Source organism: Suricata suricatta, chromosome 10 (genome assembly GCF_006229205.1).
Source record: "Suricata suricatta isolate VVHF042 chromosome 10, meerkat_22Aug2017_6uvM2_HiC, whole genome shotgun sequence".
In the NCBI taxonomy this organism is placed as follows: Eukaryota; Metazoa; Chordata; class Mammalia; order Carnivora; family Herpestidae; genus Suricata; species Suricata suricatta.
The window spans coordinates 30141901-30168237 of record NC_043709.1 but is presented as its reverse complement, the minus strand read 5'-3'; the positions used below and the strand labels follow the sequence as shown (position 1 = coordinate 30168237).

At 38.3% G+C, this 26337-nt stretch overlaps 1 protein-coding gene across 3 annotated transcripts in view; it reads right to left on the bottom strand.

Moving 5' to 3' along the window:
- Positions 1-12047: 12047 nt before the first annotated feature.
- The window catches only part of KITLG (KIT ligand), an 80580-nt gene continuing 66290 nt past the window's right edge, over positions 12048-26337 (bottom strand). For 2 of the 3 annotated variants that reach the window (XM_029954520.1, XM_029954522.1), the window contains 4 exons: positions 22055-22164; positions 20896-20963; positions 19907-19982; positions 12048-12758 (listed from right to left, as the gene is read on the bottom strand). In XM_029954520.1, coding sequence (XP_029810380.1) covers positions 19943-19982; positions 20896-20963; positions 22055-22164 — 218 coding nt within the window. In that variant the 3' untranslated portion in view covers positions 12048-12758; positions 19907-19942. The remainder of the gene's footprint in view (positions 12759-19906; positions 19983-20895; positions 20964-22054; positions 22165-26337) is intronic. The other variant, XM_029954521.1, reaches the window with a different exon arrangement.

Sequence of the window (26337 nt, the reverse complement as noted above, 5' to 3'; positions counted from 1 at the left end):
GGCTGCTGTCCCCGCATCCTTGCCCTCCGCCAACAAGAAGACAGAGCTCAGCAGTGGCCACCACCCAAAGCTGGGGAAAATTCTAAAGTAGTTTTTGATAGGTATGTACTTGGTGCCATTCTGTTAATTGTAGCTACTTTTTAAATTATAATTAACATACAGTGTTATATTAGTTTCAGATATACAACATAATTCAACAATTGTATACATAACGCCGTGCTCATCACAATTAGTGTAGTAATCATCTGTCACCAAATAATGTTATTACAATTTCATTAACTATGTTCCCTATGCTCTACTTTTCATCCCGGTGGCTTATTTATATTTTAACTGAAAATGTATACCTCTTAAGCCCTTTTGTACTTCTCTCTTCTTTCTCTCGTTTTCTTCCTTTGAGGTTTTGATGGCCTTCTTTAGGGTTATGCTTGCATTCCTTCTCTGTATTTTTGTATATCATAGATTTTTGATTTGTGGTTACTATTGGGTCCAATTATAACATCTTATGTGTGTAGTAGTCTATATTGAGTTGATGGTCTGTTTGAACACATCTAAAAGCACTAAATTTTTACTGTCTACTTCACATTTTATGTATATAATGTCATATTTTATTTTGTATTTCCCTTGACTAATTTTTTGTAGATATAATTGATTTTATTACTTTTATATTTTAACCTCCATACTGGCTTTATGAGGGATTAATCTAGTACCTTTACTACAAGTTTGCTTTTACCTGTGAAATACTTTTCTTCCATAATTTTCTTACTTCTAGTTATGACCTTTTCTTTGGATTTAGCAAATTCCCTTTAACATTTCTTGTAAGGCTGGTTTAGTAGTGATAAACTCCTTAAACTTTTATTTGTCTGGGAAACCCTTTTTCTCTTCTGCATGATAATCTTGCTGGGTAGAATATTCTTGGTTATAACTGTTTTCTTTTTAGCACTTCGAATAGATTATGCCACTTCCTTCTGGCTTCAAGTTTTCTGCTAAAACATCAGCTGATAGCCTTGTGAGGTTTCCCTTCTGTGTAACTGTTTTCTCTTGGTGCTTTTAAAATTCTCTTTATTATTACTTTCTGCCATTTTAGTTATAATGTGTTTTGGTAAAGATATCCTTGGGCCCATATTTTTAAGATTTCTCTGTGCTTGCTGGACTTGGATATCTGTTTCCTTCTGCAGATGAGGAATGCTTTCAACTGTTATTTCTTTACATACATTTTCTGCCTCCCCTCTTTTTGGGATCCCTATAATGCAAATATTATTGCACTTGATGATCTCAGAGTTCACTTAACCTCTCCTCATTTTTTAAATTATATTTTTTCTCTTTCTGGTATTCCACTTGGTTACTTGTCATTATGCTGTCATCCAGATTGATCTGTTCTTCTGCATTCTCTAATCCACTGTTGATTCCCTCTGGTGTACTTATTTCAATTATTGAATTATTCAGATCTTTTTTATATTTTCTGTTTATTGAAGTTCTCACTGGGTTCATCCACTCTTAAGTCCAGTGACTTAAGAGTGACAAATTGTTTATCTCCATTTCATTTAGCTATAACTTTTGTCCTTTCATTTGGGACATGTTCTTCTGCCTCCTCATTTTTTCTCTCTGTGCTTGTTTCTATGTATTATGTAGGTCAGTTATGTCTCCCAGTCTTGAAAGTAGTGGCCTTGTGTAGAAGAGGTCCTGTGATGTCCTGTAGCACAACGGCTTCAGGTCATCAAGAACCAGGCACTCCAAGGGCGTCCCCTGTGTGGACGGCACGTACCCTCCTGTTGTGACTGAGCTGTGATTGCCTTTGGCCCAGTTGTTGGCAATGATCTGCTTTGCTTGCTGTGGGCACACTGAACAGGGTTTTTTACCCACGTTATTAAGAAGTTTCTTTGTGGCCCACTTGGACTCATTGGTGGATGGGGCAGGTACTCACCTTAGCTCTCTGCACTTAGCCTGTCACAGCAGCAGGTGCACCAAAGGGCAGGGCACAGCTGCAGGAACTACAGGTATACTGGTGTGTGGGGTTATCTCCTGTGACCCTCACCAGGTTATGAGCCACTTTGGTGTCGTGCCAGTCATGGCGGGGCTGCTCCAGGTGTGGTGGGGTCAGGAGCAGGTTTGGAAGGATGTCTGCTGAAGCAGGAAGTTTGGATGCAGTGGGTTCACAGGGGACTACTGGGGTGAGTCATGCAGTTCTAACAAGGTAAACGGAAGATGTTAGCACTGGTCCCAGAGAAGTGTCTGCCTATCTAAGTTGGAGGATGAGAAAAGAAAGGCACCCATCAGCACTTTTGTTCCAGGAGAAATCTCCTACAGATCCCTCCCCCTCTTGCACATATTCTAAGATTATTCAATGAAACTCCTTCACATGTACCCCAAACTTTTCAAACTGCTGCGTCTGATCTGTGTCTTGGGCCAAATGATTTAGAATGTGGACTTTTTAAGGGCAGGGACTCAGTTTTCTACCACCCTCTGGCTCTCCTGAAGTTAAGCCTGCTGGTTTTTAAAGCTGCTGGAGTTAATCTCACTGATTTTTAGAGTTCTTGGAATGAAGTCCTGATGGGTTTTAAAGCTAAATGTTAAGGGAATGGTCTTCCCAGTAGAGGCCCCCAGTGCCAGAGGTGCCCAGTGTGGTGCCTGGTCCCCTTGCTTTTCCAAACTTGTGATACCCCTCCTGTTTCTGGTTAGTCTGACCACGGGTTTGGGTCACAACTATGTCTCTATCTCTTCTACCCTTTACTGTGATTAGCAGTGAAAAGTCTTTCCTGCCAGTCTTTAGGTGTTTTTCAGAATTTGTCATGGATGTAGCTGTTGAATTTGTGTTTGTGGGATGAAGTGAGCTCAGGATCCTCCTACTCCGCCATCTTCTTAAAACTCCTAGGTCTTTAATAAATGAATACAATGATTACAGAAAGGGATCCCTTATACCCATTTTATATCTTTGAATTAGTTTACAATTTCTCAATTATTTTTATGAACCATTCTAAAACATCTTTCCAGATTGGAGTTAAATACTATTGTCTGAGTTTTATCTTTTCTCTTCTAACGAGTTTTTGTTTTTTGCTTTGAGTCTTTAAAACTATGTTAGAAGTCATTACAAATTAGAAGTCTTTAAAAATGTCATTTTGTCCCAACAGTCTTATGTTAGGGAGACCATCCTGTTACACAAAATCTCTTTAGAAAGTTTTAAAATATGTTAAAAAAATGTCTGAAGCTGCTCTATGAAAGAAAATGTTAAGAGAAAGAAAAGACAAGCCACAAACTGTAGCAAATATGTATAGAACATATATCTGACAGAGGACTTGCTTGTAAATATATACAATAACTTTTTACAATTCAACAATAAGGAAACAAATAACCCAATTTAAAAATGGACAAAAGATTTGAAAAGACACCTCACCAAAGAAGATAAACAGATGTCAAAGAAGCTTATGAAAAGATGCTCACCATCACTTGTCATTAGGGAACTGAAAATTAAAATAATAACGATAAACCACTACCCATCTATTATAATGGCTAAAGTGCAACAAACTGACAATGACAGTTGCTAGTGAGTATGTGGAGCAGCTGCTGGGAATGCAAAATGGCACAGCCACTTTAGAAGACCATTTTATGTTTTCTTATGAACCTAAACATAGTTGTACCATACAGTCTAGAAATTATGCTCCTGGGCATGTACCCAATTGATTTGAAAACTTATGTCTGCAAAGATAAATGAACATTTAAAGCAGCTGAATTCATAATTACCAAAAACTGGAAAGAACTAAGATGTCCTTAATAGGTAAATAGATAAATGAAGTGTGACACATTCATACAAAGGGATATTATTCTATGATAAAAAGAAATGGGCTATCCAAACCATGAAAGACATAGATGAATATTAACTGCATATTTCTAGGTGAAAGAAGCCAGTCTGAAAAGACTACACATTATATAATTTCAATTATATGTTACTCTGGAAAAAGGAAAAATTGTAAAGACAACAGCAAAATACTGGTTCCTATAGGTACAGGGGAAGGGAAGGGATGTAGAATTGGTAAGCACAGGGATTTTTTAGGGCAATTAAACAATTCTGTATGTTCTAAAATGGTGGATATACAGCAATACATATTTGTTGGGACTGGTGCACTGAGAAGCCTAGAACATGTTCTCTCACATACAGATTTTGTGGTTCTATAAACATAGCAATTTAATTAAATTCTATCGTATTTCCTAACCCTTAAGAGAAAACAGTGTATGGTTTTGTTTATACTTGTATGCTCTGTATTACTGAGCATTTTTTGATTGGGGAAAGTTACTATTTTAACCAGGCATTAATGAAACCTTAGTCTTCTACTTACAATTTTACATATCTGGAGACTGTGCTGACTGTGAAAATTTCCCACAAACTGACTCCTGCCTCCATTCATTTCAAACCTCGTTTCTTACTCATCACCCACATACTTCTGGTGCCAGGTCCGTAAGACACATTCACTAGTGTATCATGATACAGCCTCACATGTCCTTTTGGGTCATGGTGTCCTAGAAAATTGGCACAGTGGCCAGTGGGAGTGTTTCTGGAAGCCATTCCCACAAGAGAAGTACTTTGATACCTTAAGGATAAATGCAAGTGGCTGCAAATTTTACAAAAATATATTACTATGTGAACATATCGTTAGCCCCTTTCTATGACACATGAAGGAGTTGTATAAGTGAGGACCAGAAGTTTAAGTTTCTTCAGCTTCACAGAAAATCAGTCTCCAGGTATTAGGAGTCTTGGACGTTCTATTTTTTCAGTTTGCAGGCGAAACAGCAATCAAGATTATCAACTAAGCATGAGAATGGGGAATGTAGTGGGTGGTTTGGAAGAGAAAATAATGTGTGAAATAGCTATGAGAATGGAAAAGCAATGGACTAGAGAAATATAATTGTTGAGCAGCATTAAGACCCACTTGATGGGAAAGAATCTATAGAGAAACTAGTAGGCATGATGGAGTATTGTACATGAGACATGTTTGGTATATAAGTGCAGACAAAGTACATGGAAAACTGGATTTGAGCAGGGTTGTCATTTACAAGGCAAATATTAGGAAGTAAGAGGCATTAAATAGAAGGTATATGCAAGAGAGTGATTATAACGCTCGATTGTGGATTTTAACCTGTGTAAGGAGAGAAGAGAGGACATAGCAAAGTTTGACAATTAGTGCAAAAAGGTAGAATCTATAGATTGACAGGCTCACTGGATCAAAGGGAGTAAACTGGAAAGATACAAAGTGGTGATCATAGATGGAATACATGGAATTGAAGACGTGAATGGATTGAAATCAATGGCAATGACAAAGTCTACAGGAAGACCAGCAAACTAGGAGACTAGGCTGGTGTTGAGGACTAGTTCGTTAGGAGAGTTCGAGGACCGGAAGTGACAGGATGTTGAAAGGATCACTTACGTGCATAACAAAATCCCCAAAATTAAGACAACAGTACAAATGAGTGACAGTGAACCAGGTTCCAACACCATCAAGAAATGAGGGGGAAGAGCCTAGGAGTTATATATATGGAAGCAACAGTGAGTGGCAGTGGAAATTCTAATGAGATTCAAATCTGGGAGGGCTGAGCCATAAGGAAGGACAACTCACTTCCGAACCCAGTGATAGTTATGGAGGAAACACAGCCACCAAATGAGAGAGCTGAAGAGGTAGATACATCCTTACGAAGACAGCCTCATTTTAATTTTATGTGAGATAAAAGAAAAGCTTTGAAAGTACACTGGATTTTACTAAGTATGGACTTTGGAATTCCAAAGGGCACACATTATATTACAGTCACAATATCCATCTATAATTTCCTAGCTATTGTGACACAGAAAATAGAGGTCTATTGAATGTTATACATTCTTCTAATAAATGAAAAATGTAAGGCTACAGAATAGTATTACGTATATACATATATATACATGTATGTGTATGTATACACATACATATTCACACACACACACACACACACACACACACACACACACATGTAGTTTGCTCATACAAAGTTCTCAAAGTTACCAAAGTAATGATGTTCATCTGTTGGGGGGGGAGGGTCTAAATACAATGAATGTTGAAAGGAGACTTCTGCCTTTATTTTATACCCTGCTGTAGCACAATATTGAAATGTATAATGATGAGACAATTGAAATATGAATACAAGTGACAAAATGAATACAATAGACAAAATGAAATAGGAATATGAGTATGAAGGAAATTTTCATTTCTTAGGTGTGACAATTGAATGTGGTTATGTTTTTAGAAATTTTAATTTAGAAATACATATTTATAGATCAAATATTTTTAGGTATTGGCCTAAAAATCATATGAAAGGGGGATTGGTTATATAAGTGGTTTAGCTAGGAAACTTAGATACAAGATCATTCAGTAGTTGAGTAGTTGAACCAAGGCTGTGGTTACATGGGGTTTCATTACACTACTTTATATATATTTCAAGCTGTTCATAATAAAATGTTATAGAAAATAACTTTTATCAGACATTGCAATAGGTAGTATCTATTCAGTTAAAATTTTGTTTCATCGCAAACTTTATTATTTGTATTAAATTTGGGGACTATAGTAGTATAAATATTAATGGTCCTACCCCTCACATTGTTTATGGCTTAAAGATGAAAACAATTAGCAATCTCCTCTCCTTCCCCAAAATTATGAGATGGACCAAGGAGGGCCTTGTAAGCCATGTTAAGGCATTTGGGTTTTCCTTTGAAAATAATGAGACATGATTTGTCTTAACCAGAGAAAAATCTCAGATGGCTCCATATTATTTGTTCTAACTCGAGGAACTGATTGAAAAAGGGCTAGTGATGTGTGATCAGTTAGGAGGCTATTATAATTGTCTAGGCTTATATTGGTGAAACTGCAATACAAAGGTTGAACAGAGAAGGCAGAATAAGCAAAAAAGTTGAAAAGAAATGGTGGGTGAATAAGTGCTGTATCATAAAGCTAGGGTATGTGGTGTCAAAAGCCATCCACCAAACAGAGGTTAGCAGGATAATTAATTATTGCCTATACTACATTAGCCAACACGGTGTCTGATCTAGCCATTTCTCTTCTAGAAGCACACAATGGTTTCCCTTGGCCCCTAAGAATGTCTACCCTCCTTGTTGTGACACTCAAGGCTGTGCTCTCTGTGTATCTCTTCTTGCATTATATGCTCTGGGTGCACTGATTTGATCTGATAGAATAAACTTAAGAAATTTTATAGCTTCTTGCTTTGGAAGGTGCTGCTCAGACTGGGCGGAATTCTTGTCAAAATTTCTCACCCTTTTTAAGTCTCAACCCAAACACCAGCCTCTCCATAATCCCATCTAGCCTATATCGATTTCTCCTTCCTGGATGCTCTAAGGACATTAACTGGACCTCAGCTTCGCACTTAATTTCTTCAGTGTGGTTTTATGCATATTATAGTGGTTTTCAGATCTTCTCTTCAACCAAGTTAGAAATCTCTTCAGATCAAACAATGCTAGCTTTATCTCCTTCAGTTACCTTATTTTAGTGACCAGTAAATATTTATTGAGTTAAAATGATTCATCTCGTGTCCATATTATAACAAAATCTAGATTTAAGCTTAATATATGCTCAACCATGTTTTAAATGTGGTAACCTTGAGATATCAAATGACAAGGCAAACAGGAGAGTGCATAAAATTCTTTATTTAGAACAATAAAGTATATGTATATATAATGTGATTTCAAATTCAAACCTGTATAAAAAAGGGTCAGGACATATACCTAGTTTAAAAAGTACACATATAGTATATACACATACACATCACATTTTACAACTTTTTTTATTTAATTACACTTCAGTCATAATAAACTAGAATAGTGCTGACATACATTTACATTACAATATGCAAACTCCAATCTATGACTGAACTAGCAATGTATCTATGCACCCATCTAAATGTTTGAATACTTTTCAAGTCCATCGATTTAAAAAATAGTGACAAATGGACACTATAATCACACATTAATCTTTAGAATATAGGATATGTTTATTGAAAAATTGAGTCATAGCTGAGAAATCAAGTAATTGAAAATACTATGTTTTTAAAACAATTTTATTTTTAAAAGCATCATAAGGATGCAGTTGGAGATGGCAGTTATAAATTTACAATGCTTAGGAAACATTTTAGGATTATGAATATCCACTTTAAATTATTTCAAAAATATCTTGTTAGGAAATAAAAGTACTATTATTTTATTTGTAACAAAGGCATTTCCAAACTTGTTAATGGAAAGCCGCAAAAACCACAATTTGTGCAATAAAATACCATAGATTAGTTAGCATTTCAATCAGTGTTTATATTTCAATGCCAATTTCACAAAATAATACTGTTTCAAAGACAAGCTGGCTTATTTTAAAATTCTTATCCCACCTTCCAATTTTAAAATGTAATTTGTGGATGACCCCTTTCCAAATGGATTATAAATTATTTTTTGGCACTCAAAAACTTTGAGCAGCTTACATTTTCCGCTCTAAGCTTTTAATAAAATGACAGCATTTAAATGCTTAATTTGATGAATTTCCAAATGTTGCCCATGTTTTATAGTACCTCTTCCTAAAATGTACTTGTGGTTTTCATTCTTCAGAGGTGATCCAAAAATGTTTACTTAAGCAAAGGAAAAAGCCATCTCTTGAGTAAATGGTTATCCAATTCACCCTACATGAGATTGAATTTTACTTTTCCTAATGGATCCTATTTACATGACAAACAAGAATAGCAATGACCTTTTATGTTCAAATTGCTTATCACAGAGATCAGAATGGACTATCTCATATCGAATAGTTTCAGATCTATTTTGCTGTCTTTGTCAGTCCGGTATCAATAGGTTTCACACCTAAGGTGTGACCTCCAACTTCACCATAAATAAAAAGTGGAGATTCAAAGAGACGAGGTGACTTACCAATATCAGTTAACAGCAGATTAGATGCTTCTAACAATTTTTTTCTAACATCTGCCTCAGTCTGCCAAACTAAGAATAGGTGGAAAATGGCTAACAGCCCCATACATTTTGAAACCAAAACCTTGCTGCAGAAAAACATTGAGATATCCATGAATTATGAATGGGATTTTCTGTTAATTTCAAACCTCACTTGAATTAGAATACCGAAATATGCCACAAAGTTTCCCCAGAGTAATTTCATACTGAATTAAATGTGTTAATTCTCACTAAAAGCAAACACTACATTATAAACACATTTTCATTCTTCATAAACTTAATTCTTTTTAAAGAGAATAGGGTACTTACACTATTATCATATCAAAGAAACTCAAATTTGTCTCTGACTCATTAAAAAATGGCAGTGTGGTAAGCACGTTAGATTACAATACAAAATCCAGCAACACTTCGCTATCACTGGGCAGGCGCCATTTATCACAGAGCCAGATTCTTTATAGACTCGTGTTCCATCAAAGAGGTGCAAAGCTTTTAGCATAATTTGGAATCCTCAGACTTCTCAGATCAATTTAAAAGGCAATTTTGTAAAAAACGTTACAAAAGATATCAAATACATGGCACCAATTTAAAAGGTGATTTCGTGGTTGATAGTATCAGTTGTGAGTTTTCCATAATTTCTGAAGGATATTTAGCACACATACTGGATAAAATAAAGATATATATATATACACATATTCATCTCAAAGTGGATATGACACATAATTCCCAAGCAGCTAGCATCCAAAATAATGTTTAGCCTTTTTCTATTGTTCATGCGTTTTACTGAATCTTAGTGTTTTAAAAATTGGTAATTCATGTAACTCTCAACAAACCAATACATTTAATTAGGTAGAATACATCACCCCTCGCCCACCATGCCAGATTTCATAACTTGCTGAATTTGTTATTTAACTCTATTGATTAGGACCATGTCCTTGAGTGTTAAAACCCAGCTCCTAGCTTTGAGAACAAAAGTGCATTTACTGTACTCTCAAGCTCACTAAACAGCATTTTCTCATGCCTAAAAGACTTGAAACCATTGGTGAAATAAACTATTTAAATTGAGAAGTATCAATCTTCTCAATCTACACCTGACCTACACATATAACTCATATTAATTTATATCTATTTTCTTCAAAACAATGTCACACACTGAGAATGTCCTTTCAGCAATTAAACTGATCTCTGGTTTTATTACTAAATGCTTGAACCATGGAATATTTAAGGGCCTGAATAAGTCCATGCAGCTTCCCAAAACACCTGGGTTGTATCTTAAAGAAATGACTATGATCTGAGGAATCCCAGTGGTTTAGAGAAGGAAGGGACGGTAGAAATTATCTGGGCTCTTTGGTACAAAAAAGCGCGGAGGCCACATTACTGGAGTTGTGTTTGGATCTGTTTTTAACAGAATCTAAAGCCCAACTACACTAGAAATTATTGGACTTCTGAAATAAAGGAAAGCTGGCAGTTTTTTTCATGCCCTTTTATATCACTACATTAAAAATGTTCATCTGAGAGGGTAGAACATGACAATAATGTTATAAGAATTGTTATATTAGAAGGCTTTGGATTCCTTCATGTGTTTGTTCATAATATGCTGAAAGAATCTTAATCAAAATAAACCACAATAAACCACTTCTCTAGTCAGATGTTCCTTTGACTATAAAAAATTGGCAAGGGAAATTCACAAAATGTCTTACAAGTTTTAGTTTAAAAGCATGATGTCCATCTTGGGAATTCTTACCAAATTCACTCTTAATACAACAAACGCTGTCACACATTTTAAATAGCAAACTGACATGCATAACTACATAAAGCTCGCTATTTTTAATTCATAAATATTAATGAATATAGAGTGCCTGATTTTAGACAAATGGATTGCTTAAACTGGTAATGGTGATTATATGAGAAATAACTAAAATTTCCTGATTCCTTGCATTCTTATAAAAGCCAAGTAACCTAATTTTCAATACCCATATTACCATGTGGGTGTGGATTTCTAATCTTAGATACTAAATATAACCTTTACTTTCTCTCATGATGTAAATTAAAAAGGAGACCTTCATACTATTCAGCAATTTTTCTTAAGTCCCTTTACATAGCTCTGTAATAGTTTTAGAATATAAACATTTCATTATATATTTTGCAAGCACAATTTATACACTCTATAAGTGGTAGGGGAAAAGGGGTGCAAAATGTCCTCCTCAGTGACCGTCCTGTTCAGTGTTCATGGCTTCTTCGGCCATAACTCCTTTGGAGAGTCTCCTCTCTGCAAAGGCATCAATGCTTTTTTTTAGGGGGTGGGGGGCTTTTTCTTTTTTTTTTTTTTACATTTTTATTCAACTTAAACACCACCACCACCACCACCACCACCACCACCCCCCAGTTCATCCATTTCTCCCACCGACCCCCATTCCTTTCAACTACCAATCCGTCCTTTGTATCTATGAGGTTGGTATTTTTAATTGTTTTACTTAATTCTTTTTAGATTCCATGTGTAAGAGAGACCGTAGGGTATTTCACTTAGCATAATGCCCTCAAGGTCCATCCATGTTGTCACAAATGGCAAGATTTCATTTTTAGAGCTGAATAGTAATCCACTGTATGTGTGTATACATACAGACACACACACACATCTTCTTTATTCATTCATCTACTGATGGACACTTACAGTGCTTCCATTATCTTGGCTATTGTAAATAATAATGCGGTGAACATAGGGGTTTATATATCTTTTAGAATTCGTGTCTTCATTTTCCTCAGATAAATACCCAGAAGTGGAATTTCCCATAGTGACTGCACCCATATGCATTCCCACCAACAGTGCACAAGGGTTCCCTTTTAATTCTTATCTTTTTGATAACAGCCATTCTAACAGGTATGAGGGGTATCTAATTGTGGTTTTGATTTGCATTGCTCTGGTGATTGATGGTGAACATCTTTTCATGTACCTGTTGGCCATTTGTTGTTCTTTGGAAAAATGCCTATTCAGATCTTCCCATTTTTAAACTAGAGGGGTTTTTTTTGCTATTATTGTAGGAGTTCTTGGAAGATTTAGATATTAGCCCCTTATCAGGTATATGACTTGCAATTATTTTCTCCCATTCAGGGCTTTTTTTTTCTTTTCATTGTATTGATGTCATCACTTCTAATATAATAGTGGCTCCCAAGCATGGATAGATCCAGCTACCCATGTCCATTTGTCTAGTGGGAGATAGGTTTATGTCAAGAAGAGACCAAGATCAGACCCAGCCCACTAATTAGCAAGGCTGACATGTTGCCTACTCCAATCACTTTGTTCCCAAAGCATTCTATATGTAGAGTGGCTGATGCTGTGTAGTTCTTAACATTTTTTTCTAGATTCATTTCATAAAAGTTATTCTCCCCACTATTCAGGATGACATCTACTTGCAGAGACCAGTATTACCATGAACTGCAGATTCTAACTGAAAATAAAGCTATGTGACTTTTCAGCGATTAGACACTTCTGGAGGCATGCAAAATGGTGCATGCAATCTGGGACACGTGCTTTCTCTCCCAACGTCAGTTGCAAGTTCTAAATGAGACCACCAGTCCCCTAGGTCCTTAAAATAGAGTCCTGCTCCATGCAAGTTCTTCTTTATAGATGATTAATTCAGTGCCAGTTTCACAGTAAAACACTTGTTCCAATTTGTGAATCATCCATATAGAGTCATGGGTAGCAAGAACAGATAAAAATGCAGTCTGTCACTCCAGACAGAATATGAATTTGTTTAAAGCTGCTTCATTTATGAAGCAAACATGAACTGTTACCCGCCTAGAGAGGAAAGAAAAGAGAGAGATTATGGGGTATCTGCTTTCTGCCTTCTTTCCATTCTCAATAGCTGAAGTCATGGGTCTACAGTGAGTAATCAACTTAAAATACAAGCTTCACTTACACAGCCTAAAAGAACTTGACAAATCTTTTCCTACATGCAATGATTAGTCACTCTCTGTGACCTTCCTGGTAACGTTTAACATTAAATGAAATGATCTTACTCACTGTTTGACTCTCTCCTCTCATTAGAATGTAAGCTCCATGAGGACACAGACCTTTGTCTATCATTTTTACTGCTGTACTCCAACACCAAGAATGGTGCCTGGCACAGAGGAGACAGTCAATAAATATTGCCTGAACAGAAGGATGGATGAATGAACACTCGGTGGCTTTCACCCCCATTTGCATACTATAGATGGTTTCCATTTGTGCTAAGAGGGTTGGTTATCTTGCAGCCCTGAATTTCTCTAACCAGCCAATGAAAAAGGTAGTCTATAAGTGGTGAAGGGAGAGGGTTTTTGAAAGACAGAGTGTCAAGACAGAAATGCAGCAGCATGACAGAGACATGGGTGGAGCAGCTGATCAGAGACCATCAACAAACAGCAGCCTTCCAGTCACCGAGCAATGCCAGTATCTTAGCTGCCTAGCCAGGATTAAGCCATGGCTTCTCCCAACAGGAAACAGCAGCAGCAAGATCGCTTTTCAATACTGTCAGCCAAGAAAATAAGAAATCCTGGCATCACATCCTGACTAAGTCTCTGGGGAGGTTCATTTGGTCTCAACATCACTTATACTTGTTGAAACATTAAAGCCAGACATTGTTTCAGTTCTTCAGAGCTGGTGCTAATCCACTGAGCTTTGGACTCAGCTTTTCAATTTTCAACTTTCAAATCTCTGTGCTTCGTTAACTACTTTTTTTTCTTTTTTATAGTTTATTGTCAAATTGGTTTCTATATGACACCCAGTGCTTCTCCCCACAAGTGCCCCCCACCATGACCATCACTCCCTCCCCCTTCAGTCCATGGTTCGTTTTCAGTATTCAGTAGTCTTCCTTGATCTGTGTCCCTCACTCTCTCCCACTTTTTCCCCCTTCCTCTCCCCATGGTCCCCTGCCAGGTCTCTCCTGTTAGACCTATGAATGCAAATATATGGTATCTGTCCTTCTCTGCCTGACTTACTTCGCTTACCATTAACTACTTTTTTCAACGACTGTATTTTCATATCTTCCGTCACAAAGCCTAAATAACCACGTATGTTGCTTTTTCTTCCCTACCCAATACTTTGTCCTTATTTATTGAATCCAAATATCTGTTTTTAAATATTTGAGGTCAACACAAAGGTTATATATAAGCTGCATAAAATTCCATAATGTAAGTGATAAGAAGTGCACTATTTTTTCCAATCTCTCTAAATGAATATACTAAAAACTGTATTATGACAATTTACCAGAGAACTCTAGATAAAGTAAAGAACCTGCACTGGGGAAAGGAGAATTAAATCCCAAAAGAAAAATTAAGAAACAATTAAGAGAAGACTTCAGATATCCAAAATATATAAGCAGATATTTTTAAAATACACCTTGATTAAAACAAAAGGGAACCACAAAAAATACAAAAGGTTTTATTTTTTAAAAAGCTAGGGAATAGCTTTAAATTCTAAACTTAAGTAGGGGCGCCTGGGTGGCTCGTCGGCTAAGCCTCTGACTTCGGCTCAGGTCAGATCTCACATTCACGGGTTCGAGCCCCGCGTCAGGCTCTGTGCTGACAGCTAGCTCAGAGCCTGGAGCCTGCTTCTGGTTCTGTGTCTCCTTCTCTCTCTGCCCCTCCCCCTCTCATGCTCTGTCTCTCTCTGTATCAAAAATAAATAAAAAAAATTTAATAAAAAAAAGAGAAAAAAAATAAATTCTAAACTTAAGTAGAGAAGCAAGACTGGAAATCTACTTCTAGTTTTGTTCCCAGGTCTCTTAGCAAAGAAAATAAACTTGAAGGTTGACAATGGGTTTCCCATAGAACAAAACAACAATTTTTATAATGATACCTTGGGTTCCTTGCAACCATCTCATGAAATAAGTAGGGTGAGTCTTCTTATTCCCTTACTATCTGGAGAAACCAGGGGTTAAAAGACAACTGAGCCATCCAGGAACCTACAGCTTAACTATTTGCAGAGCCAAGGCCTGACCCCAAGTCTGATGCCTTCTTATGCTCCATATTATGTGTCCACCAAAATTGCTCAAAAGCCAATCCTCTGGACCTCCAGAAAGTCTCAGGAAATATCTGGTAAAGAGTCTGAGATCTTGCAAATTTGATTCAACGTCATCCATATTCCAACTCCTCTATTATCTCCTCTCTTAGCCCAGATCTGCAGGAAATGTCCAGGTTGTGTTTCTTTTATGAATCTCTTTACCAGCCTAATTGTAGTGAGTTTATTTATTTGAGAGAGAGAGAGAGAGAGAGAGAGAGAGAGAGAGAGAGAGAGAGAGGGGAGAGGGTCAGAGAGTGAATGAATTCCAGTCCATGCTGGCAGCACCAGGCCTCCTCATGCACCATGAGCTGAAATCAAGAGTTGGATGCCCAACTGACTGAACCACTCAGGAGCCCCCCCCCCTCAAATAATTTTGAACACTTACCATGCTGGGGTGTCTCAATAAACACGGAGTGTCTACAAACTCATACTATTTACTGTGAACCAAATAGGGCCTTCCCAGTGATGCAGTCCTTTTTCTAAGGTCTCAATTATAATTCTTTATAGATGACTCCCGAATTCCAAATCTATTACCTCCAGCTCTGACTGTTCTTTGAATTTCCAGCCTAACACATTTGGCCACTGGTCAGTGTTTACTAACAGCTCCTTCTCTTATTTCCTTTTAATGGCACGACATCTGGTTAGTACCAAAAGGCTCCAAATTATCCTTGAGTATCACCTCTGATGCCAAGCCTCACATTCCATCAGTAACTAGAATGTGTTGATTTTTTTACTGCGTATCTCCAAAAATATCCATGCTTTCCTATGTCCAAGGCCCTGACCCCAGTTTAAGTCATCATTCTCTCATATCCGTTTTGAAGGCTGGCCTGTTTTCATCCATCTTGTCACACCAACATCTCATTACTTTCATAAACCTCAGTTTTGATTGTATCACTCACATTGAAGCCCTCTATTAGCTCCTTACATGGCTCAATAGAGTACATGTCTGGTATTGGAATTTTTCAAACTGATGTCCACACCCTTCTCAGCATTTTAGCCCCTCATTTTCCAGTCTTGCTTCTCTACTTAAGTTTAGAGTATAGTGTGACCTCCCGCCATAGTCCAACTGTACAAATGGACTCTTGGACACATTCTCTGTACTTCTGGCCTCCCTTAGTTTACGCCAATTGCAGTATCTGGAGTACCCCTTCCCTAATGCTATTAACATTTTACCAGTCATCCAAGATCTAGCTTAGTATAAATGCCACCTCCATCACCCACATGATGAAGTCTTTCTCCTGTTGCCAGTGATTTCTTTCTCCTTTCAGATAAGGCAACTGTTTATGGGTGTGCACAGTACAGTTCTAAGAGGTCCATCCATACCACTATCTAGAGCAATGTCAAGGACACATCCTGTACAACCAAAATCTGTGGTCTTGCCTTTGATCTCATTGCATTTTCCTTGTAAGCTCCTTTCATTGCTTTAACTTCACAAACTTCTACTTTCCTTTTAAAAATAGGTTATTATGCATAGGTCTTATTTCCTTTTGTAGGCTATAAGCAATTTAAGGACACAGCTAGGTTATATTAAGCTTTGCATCCAACAATGTACCTACTATAGTGTGTTGGAGTCACATTTCTGGGAAGAATGAAGAGTGAAATTTTCTTAAAATATACTTTTCTTTCTTTCTCAAACTGCTATACACAAGCTAATAAATGAAAAATGCTTGTGGAATGTCACCTATGAATACTTGGCATCAGCTAGTTGACGAAGTTGGTTTTTAACTTTTTATATAGATACTTTCATGTTTGGTGTCAAACACAACTTTAGTATATTTTCTCTTAGAGCCAATATCTTTTGTTTCTAGTTCATTATTTTATATTCCTTTCACGTTCTTTCCTTGTTTTTAAAATATCCAAAAACCTTTCTTCTCTTCATTTTCCAATTATAGGCGATTTCACTTAAAGAACTAATTATTCCATTTTCTGTTTGTCTTAATTGGTTTTAGTTGATGAAACTTCCACTTGAGAGAGAAATCCTTGCAATAAATCTGAGTCATTTCCTGTAATTTTCTCTTCTTTGTTAACCAAGAAAATGACTATAATCCAAATCATACCTAATTTTTAAAATATGTAACAATTGCATAGTACATTTCTATCTTGGTACTTTTTACTACTGCTTGCTTATCTCTTAGCAAACTTCCTCTCTCCTACTGGGTCCTATCCTTCACCACAACCCTCTCCCTAAGGCTCTAACTCAATGGATACACAATGGATACTCAGTAAGTGATAAACAATAGCTATGTATTCTGACTGCGGGGTCTGCAGATTCAGGATGACAAGCTGGCAATTTTTTTTTTCCCCAGGTCTATTTCTGTTTTTATTTTCTTAAATATTATTCTCACATTATTGCAATTTTCTGAGATTCTCATCTTCTCCATGTGTCCCCCAACAAATATTTATTCATCATTGCATGCACAAAGTAGATGTTGCAGAGTCTGGTGGGATTCCAAAATGAAACTCAGAAACAAACCTTGCCCTCTAAGGGCTTCTGGTTTAGCAGCAGACACAAACTGTCTATTAAATTAACTGGGAAGTCCTATTAATGTGTTAGTGTTACATGAATATTACATGTCATATGACATAGGATTAAAGGGCGATAAATTTGGGAAGTCATCTTTTTGGAGGTGGTGGTACCTGAATCTTGAGAGAGCTTTGCAGACTTGATGAGTGAAATATTTATGAAGGAGAATGTCAGTTCATTCCTTATCCGTTTCACATTGACTACTCAATAATGTGTGCGTTTATTTCTAAACAATCCAGAGCTTCTTTTTAAACCTAATGTGATTCATTGTATACATGAATGACATTTCATATTTTAAGGAAAAGTCATTTCCCATGACTACATTTCCCTCTTTTTGGATACTTTACTTTCCTAGTGAGCCAAATCAGCAAATTAGATAAACATACACACACACCATACGATAAAAATAAATCCTACCTCACTGTCTTAAAGATTTTTAAAAATTTATTTAGGTCAGAGCACTTAATGTGAGATCTATTCTCTTACCACATCCTTAAGTACACAACGTAGCATTGTTAACTAGGGGCAGAACGTTTTACAGCAGGTCTCTAGGATGTACTCATCTTGCAAACAAAAGCCCTACTTCAGAACTATCTTCCTTACAAGTGGTTAAACTGTCACTCAGGATTTACTCACTGTCATTCAACAAGCATTCGGTTTGAATCTAAAACACAGGCAACAAGCTGAGATGCCTATGAGGAGATACAGCAAGAAGGGCTCAATTCCTACCCCTGAATGTTCTCTGACCGGGAGACCTATGCAGAAGTTGCTTGACCATGGTTGCTTACAAATGCCATTTTCTTTTCCTCCTAAACAGGTGCCCTTATGTTTTCCCATCACAACCCATTTTCCAAATGTCATACAGCAAATCCCACAATTAAAAACCACATGATTAAAGACCTGTGTGCCAAAGCAGTTCCCACTGATGCAATCCCGAACCAAACGGGACATTATTTGAGGCTCAAACACTCAATTAACTATTTAATGTGTGGTTTCTGGATGTCTAGCTTAAGGGAACTGAAACGGCAGGCAGGGAAGCAACAGAGAGGCTCATGTTGGGGTTGAAGGGCAGAGGAATGATTTTTCTTAGAAAGCTAGGATTTCAGCTTGGAGACTGCTGCTGCAGAAAATAAAAAGTATCCAGTGAAAGGTCTATTCATTAACATTATTTGACAGAAAACATGAGCTTAGAGAGGAGGTAAGATGGTGAGCAGGGGAAAAAATTGTGCTATTTATGGTTTGGATATGGTGATCAAGGGCACGATGGAAGGCCAAAATGAAGTCTGTGTAATAGCAGGGTTAAAGTGTTGGAGAAATAGGAGACATAAGTATCATATCATCTTATTTGGGGCTGCTGGAAAACATTTCCCAACTATCAGAGTGAGCTCCTGGAGAAGGCAATAAGCTCTCTGGAGAGAGCCCTCTAAATCTGGGACAGAAATGAAACTGGAAGGACAGTGACCTACAAAGAAAAGGCAAAGCTCACCACAGACCACATATCTCATAACCTCGGGGAGTGGAGGATCTTCTGACAATGCGGGAGGGCAGGGAAAGAACTGGAGACTCAGGAGGAGAGGACATTCACACACCACTGTGACAAATGTGTTCGAGATCCCAGGTGGCCATTAACAAAATTAACAGCCAGTTAGCAGAAGTGTAAATGAGAATGGTATGAAACTGACCTTGGCTTAGGTCAATGCCATTCAGGTCGCCCTCCCCCCACACCTCCCGGACCCTAATCCAGTGCCTGCTGCTAGGCAACTGCGAAAGTAGACAGGAGAGGAGGTATGGACATCAGGTGTCTGTTTCCCGTGTAGGTTTACTACATCCTGGGCTCTGGAGAGTCATGGGGGCAGGTGGCCCTTTACCTTGACAACTTTCTTCTCCTGATTTACAAGCTATTTTGATTATTTCTCCTTTTCCTTAAGGTAGCAAGGAAACATTTTTGGAATGCGCTCGTTTATAGCATCTAACAAATGAGCTGCTTTTTTCTATTATGTTATATAGTAGTCACGCCTAACTGAAATTAGTCTTATTTTTACTTCCTCTATTAATATTATTTTATTTTTTGGTCCTAATTTGTTCTATTCTGCTTGTCTACTATTTTTGAGGCCAGAAAATAAACATTCGACTGTTAAGTTTTGTATCCCTCCCACACTGGATGAATCCAGTAATCCGGACCACTAATCACTGTGTGCCTTTCAAAATCTAAGAACACACATGACTGCATTGTGCACATCTAATTCATTGTAATAGCTTCAGTTACCATACCGACATCAGTTTAATAGTCAACTTAATAAATTTTGTTTCTAAATTTTGCAATCTATGATTTGATTCTGTAGGGTTCTTGTTTAATCTTTCAGCTTGAATTCTAAAAACTTACCAAGGCACGAAAGTAACAGTGTTGATATAAGCACAATTACACCTCTTGAAACTCTCTCTCTTTTTCTTGCAGCATACTGAAAAACAACAAGAAAAACGCTTATTTGCCTTTGGACAGAGATTCTAAAGTACGCTATGATCCGGGCATTGTGAAAGGCAGATTTTCTGTAAATATAGTAACAAAAGATGGCAAAGTTGAATGGAAAGTTTATCTTCATCAGTAATAACTAAAGGGAAGACTTTATCTGCCTCAACAGAGTCTTCCCAAGTCGTTTAAAAAATTCTCTCTCTTGCACATGCATACACACATACTAAAAATGCCTATCTTTTCCTTATAGGTGTATCTGTACATACAAAGGCATGATAGGAGAGGAAGTAACATGCCCAACGAAAACTACATATGGAAGTAAAGCAGAGTACTAGTACTGGAGCAATATGCGGTAACACATAAAGTATACAAGAGAAAAATCACCGCAAGTATCCGGACTAGGAAGTAACCTTATGAACCAGGGTTGCAGGTGGAGTTTGGAAGGGTGAACGGAAAGATCGATTCTGTGGCAGCCCAGTCAAGACATCATAAAGGGATGGAGGAACATGACAACTATTGCCAAAGCGTTAAGAGACAGAGAGAGGAATCAGCATGTCCTGGTGATAGCGTGGAGACGAAGGAGATCATGCACAAACGTGCCTCCAAAGCCCCACGACTGGGAGTTTAAGCAAGATTCTGCGGCTTAAAGAAACAGAACCGAGATGGCCCTACTGACGCCCTAAGATGAGTCATGCAGACAGTGTGAAGGTCTATTCTATGCGTGAGTGGAGACGTAGGGCTGAAGCAAGCGTGAGAGGTGGGAAATGGGGGTAAAGACTGCAGATACGGGTTTGGAGCTGCCACTGAGAGCAAACAGGTTTTGAAGATGTAGAACCATGTGCATGGAATGTGAAATGGCAACCTCAAGCTCGCTTACGCGTCTATTTAGCAAAACAAAATACCTTATCTCATTGTCCTCTTCATTAATCTGTATACTTTCAGGTGTCCTCGTGAGATTTGGTCGTTTCTTCTGGGAAAAGAACAAGGACATAGATTGTAAAAATATCAACGAATAGTATAATATGTAAGAGAGAAATGGTCGCTACTTGGATCTTTTATGGCAATAACTCCAACATCAGGGTTTTTGTTTCCCAGCATGCCAAATATTTTTACAATATACAGTGATGAAAAACGCACCATATTATTGACTTAGCATTTTCAGGGTGTTGGGGGTGAAAAAGTAATGAAGGAACAGAAAGATTTAAAGGCTAATCAAATTCAAAAGACATTTCAAAAAGTTGAATCATAATGATTTAGCATATTTTAAAATCTGAGACAGGTTTCTGTAAGAAGAGAACAAAAGAAGAGAAATCCAAAATAGCAGATAATACAAATGGCATTTATATTTGGCTTTAAGCGCATCATATGTTTTTCAGCATATTCCTTCCTGTTTATGTTTAGCTCAGGCTATTAATACCAGTTACCATTTCTTAGGCGTACATTAAAATGTTCTTAGGCATAATTTTGAGAGAGAGAGAGAGACAGAGAATGATCAGGGGAGGGGCAGAGAGAGAGTGAGACACAGAATCTGAAGCAGGCTCGAACTCACAGACTGCGAGATCACGATCTGAGCCAAAGTCAGCTGCTTAACCAACTGAGTCACCCAGGTGCCCCTAAAAATTTTTTTTAATGTTTATATTTTCTTGAAAGAGAGAGCGAGTGCACACACGTGTGAGAACAAGCATGAATAGGGGAGGGACAGAAGGAGAGAGGAACACAAAAATCTGAAGCAGGCTCCAGGATCTGGAGCTGTCAGTGCAGGGCCCGACGCAGGGCTTGATGACTCATGAGGTCATGACCTGAGCTGAAGTCAGACTTTTAACTGACTGAGCCACGGCAGCCGCCCCTTTGGTGTACATTTCCCATTGGAGGGGTTCTCGCCAAGGATGATAAGGAACGAGGGAAAAACCTTAAGATTTAGATTTTGTTGAGACTAAATTAAGGTAGGATCTTTTCTCAGAAAAGGGGTGGTTTGTTAATTATTTATGTAAATGTAGTATGAGCAAAATAAATATCTGAAGTTCAGGAAGTTTTGCTAAAGAAATAAAAAGAATAGCTTACCTTCCAGTAGAAGGCTCCAAAAGCAAACCCAATTACCAGAGAAAAGCACGCTGGCAGTGCCATGACGGCCCACTGGACGCTGGAGTCTCCGACGGGATTTGAGGCCCTCCCTGCAAGGAAAGCAGTGCGGGTGAACGCGGCCCATTCAGCTGGGGCTCTGCTCTCGGGCTGTGTGTGGCCGCCCCGCCGGTTTCTGTAACGTACGCCTGCCCTATCTCTGTTTAAAATATTTGAAAAACTGGTTTTCCTGCTGAGCGTTGTGTCGGGACAGCGATATGGGACGAGAGTCCATGTTGTCTCCAAAATGAGGAGAAAGGAAAGAAAACCACAGAAGGAATCGGATGTGGTTAACGTGGACACATATGGGACACAGACGACATTTTCCTAAAAAGTATTCATCCCGTCAAGCAAATCTAAAACCTGTTCACCTTGTCACTCTTGACATCTTGCCAAGAAATTTTAGAGGACGTTTTGCATCCTGGATCAAGGTCGGTATGTGTTAAGCTGTTTGGCCTGCTGCATATTAAGTCCTTAAACAGACCCTGTGGTTAGGGTACTTTTAGGTCTCCAGCATACATTTACTGGACACCCAGAGAATGCCCAGCACTGTGCGAAGGACTAAAGGCTTAATTTTTCAGACCTATGTTGGAAAGCCCCAGAGTACCAAACACTAAGAATGGCTGAAAGAACCAGTGTCTTCTCACTGCTTACTCTAAATAAAGTAACAGCAAGCGAGAGAAAACAGGTGAGATTAAATTGCTCCTGCTCGGCTTCGATCCTGCCTGGCTCTTCCGTGAGAAGCAGAATGATTCACGAATTAAACAAAACACATCTCCCACCAGGGTCTCTTGTCCTGTGTCTCCTTACAAGGAACAGCTTAGCTGTTAGAGCACACTGATGCGCGTGCCAACTGGTGAAAGTCAAACCTTTGCTTTTATACGTTTTCAGCAATTACAGAACACAATGTAAACTAATCCAAGGTAGAATGACCATATGGGGCTATAATATTTTGCAAGATTTGGATTACTGTGTCAGCCTACAGTTACCTGTTTAACATATTAAGTACCTAAATTAATAATGTAAAAGAGCTAAACCACTGTTAATGTGTATAAACATTTATAAGGAGAAAAGGAACTTACAGATTTAACCTGAGAGGCAAGAAACAAATGTTCTCTACTACAGGGAGAACAGGAATTGCCCCTTTCCCCACCATTTGTAAACTGGGAGTAGGAAGTTCAATAATTCTAGGATTCCTGCCTCCAAAAGGCTCTAATAGGAAGTCTGTATGTGTGTGTTGAGGAGAGAGTTACTGAGTCATGAGTGCCCCTTACACTTAAGGAAAAGGGAGACAGGATAGGGAAGTGAGGTCATCCATCCTGAATCACTTCTTTAAGGCTAGACTAGCATAATCTTCTGGCCCCCTGCACCCCATCCTACAGCCCCATAGGAAAGTTGTGAGCATTGCAGAGTTCAACATGAATTGTTTCATCAAAGTAAGCCAGAGTTACAAAATGAGATTTGGTAGAATTGAAATGGTACTACTATTATTATGATAATATAGCTATTTTAAGGGTTATAGAAGATTATGTGTACTAGTCTGGGATTTGACTACCATTTATAAAGGAGTTTTCTCTCAGAAAATGGATTCAGAGTTATAAACAATTTTTGTCATTTTAGGAATTTTAATACCACTATCTGTAAATAATTTGGCTCTTTAGGGTTGCATTCCAGTAACAAGTTTGAATTCTCCTAGATGGCCACTCTATGGCCCACAGTGTCTATTGGAACGGCTGTGTAGTTACGATAGATTTGACCAGGTGACCTCCTGGAGGGATCCCCTAATAAAGGTATAGAGAGAGAACAGAGGAAGCTTCTGATATTTTTGTCCCCAGATTCCAATGGAAAACTTAAGAGCCAGAATGGTGCTATGGTAAATTCCATTATGTATGTTTCAGTAGTCAGATGCCCTGGAATCAAGGCAGCCAAACACTCTATTCTTCCTGCTCTTTCCAAAAGCCAAATCTTGCATTGAGCCATTCAGACCACAGGAAAGACGAGGCCCACTAGCAACAAGCAGAAGCAGGCTACTAGAGAAAGAGGTATTCTGGGATTCCCCACTCATGACGTTTCTCAGGGAGGACAGCTCCTCAAGAAGGTGTTCCAAACACAGCCATGCTGCAGGAGAGATCTAATTAAAGGGAACTCACCTCACTCTTGCAGGGTACTCTGACTTTTTAACCTTTATAGAAGTTCTTTCCCTCCCCACTTGGACTGTGGCCCCAAAGTCCTAGCATCTGACTAACACACAGAAGCAATTCTCCTGATGGGGAAAGTGAGGGAGGAAGGGGCCTGGTAAAGACTAGAGGGGAAAGGACAGGGGAACTGAGATTGGCTTCCTTAAGAGATCAATGTTACCTCGCTTTTGTTGTTTCTCATTAATGCAGAGACCTTAATAGCCAGCCTTTGGTTCTCTCCAGTGATACTGCCATCCCTCTTACAAGGAAGAAATAGGCTTGCTCACACCTCCAGGGCATGGCTCTGAAGAATTTCTACTGCTGCTATCTATGTGAGATCAATGAGATTTGAACTATGTACGTCAAGGCCCACGTGGTGGATGTTTGGGGTCAAAGCCCAAGCTAGTAACAAGGTTTTGCTTTTAGTAAAGATTGCTCCAGAAAACTTGTGAGGTAAGGGAGCTCATCTGGACAGGATTTGAGTAATCCCAAATCCCTGGGTTGTTGTTATAACTGTATCTCATTATTATGAAAAGGGTCAACTGTTCAAAATTCATGGGAACTTATTTGTTTGGTTTGATTAATATACATCTGTTCAAACACAGGACACAAAAAAACTACACTACACTTTTGCTGAACTATTTCTAACGATTCTGCTTGTGGGCATCACTACGTCTGTGACATGGATCTCTTGGTGCTTAGAAAACCTGCAACTCAATATTCTCCTTGATTCAGATTCAAAGGTCACTGTAGGCTTGCCACCTTTACTGACCCACAGACTTGGGGTACCTAATTATTCTAATAATTAATGATGAACACATATACAAGGCATTGTGAGAAATATAAGCCCACCGACCCAATCAACGGAGGGACATGGAGACTCGGAGCACAGTGAAGTGAGGTTTTAACGTTCTTGCGAGAGCGGGTATCTGAAGGACAGGCACACTCAAGGCAGTTATAGCAGACAATCTATTTCCTAGCACGCAGCTCCTCTTCTGGTTTACCACCTTGGACCCAGACAACACCTATGCCATGAAAAGCAAAAAGTTGTCTGATTGGAACAAATGTACATTCTCTGAAGTGACACAAACTTCCAGTCCCTCTTCCCTTTGCTCTCTGGCACATGCTCAGTGCAAAACCTGTGAAATTAAGCCCACAAAGCAGAAGACGTAAGAAGAACCAGTAAGTGAAGCATCTAAGGGTTTGGGACTCCACTGTGTGTGGGATGGGGGTGGGGGAGGGTGGTTAGTACTTATTTCCAATACCTTGTAAACCTACTGTTAACTAGACAGCACAGCTTTTATTTGGTATTTCTGAAAATACCTCCCTTACTTCTCACAGGGAGGCCTCCAAGTTCATGTGTATTAACATATTTAAAGCTCACAGAAACCTTCTGAAGGAGGTATATCCTTCATTTGACTGACAAGTCCAGAGAAATTAAGTACCTTGCCCGAGGTCACACAGTTATCCAAGAGCTAATGCTGGGATATAAGTCCAGGAGGTCTGACTCAAAGACTGTCTTCTTAGAAGATGTCTAAGGTAATATCAAAGTAAGAACTTCTTCCAGTATTCTTAAATACTGTCTGCAAGGATCTTAAACATCCTTTTAGCTTGGTACAAAGTTAATTACTATTACTGTGAAAACTCAATTCCTTTTGGATAACTTGAACACTTTTATAGGGGAGACTCATGAGCCTAATATAAGATATGAGAGGACGCTCACATCTCAGGACTCACTCATCGACTTTGGTCTTCCAGCTAGCATGGCCACATTTTGATTCTTATCCTGAAAACTAGCATGGTCACTTCATATTTTCCTGGCCATATCCCGCCTCCCCCACCAAAGTCTTACCTGCTTTATGCTACAACTAAAAACATTTACATATTTCTATTATTATACATATTGTAATACATACATGATATATATAATAAAATACTGTAAGTATTTCATTCACGTCTGTGTCTCTTGGAAAAATGCAAGCTTTACAAGAGCTAGTCTTTGTGCATGGCTCTCCAGGTGCTATACTGATGAGTGACATCTCTGGACAG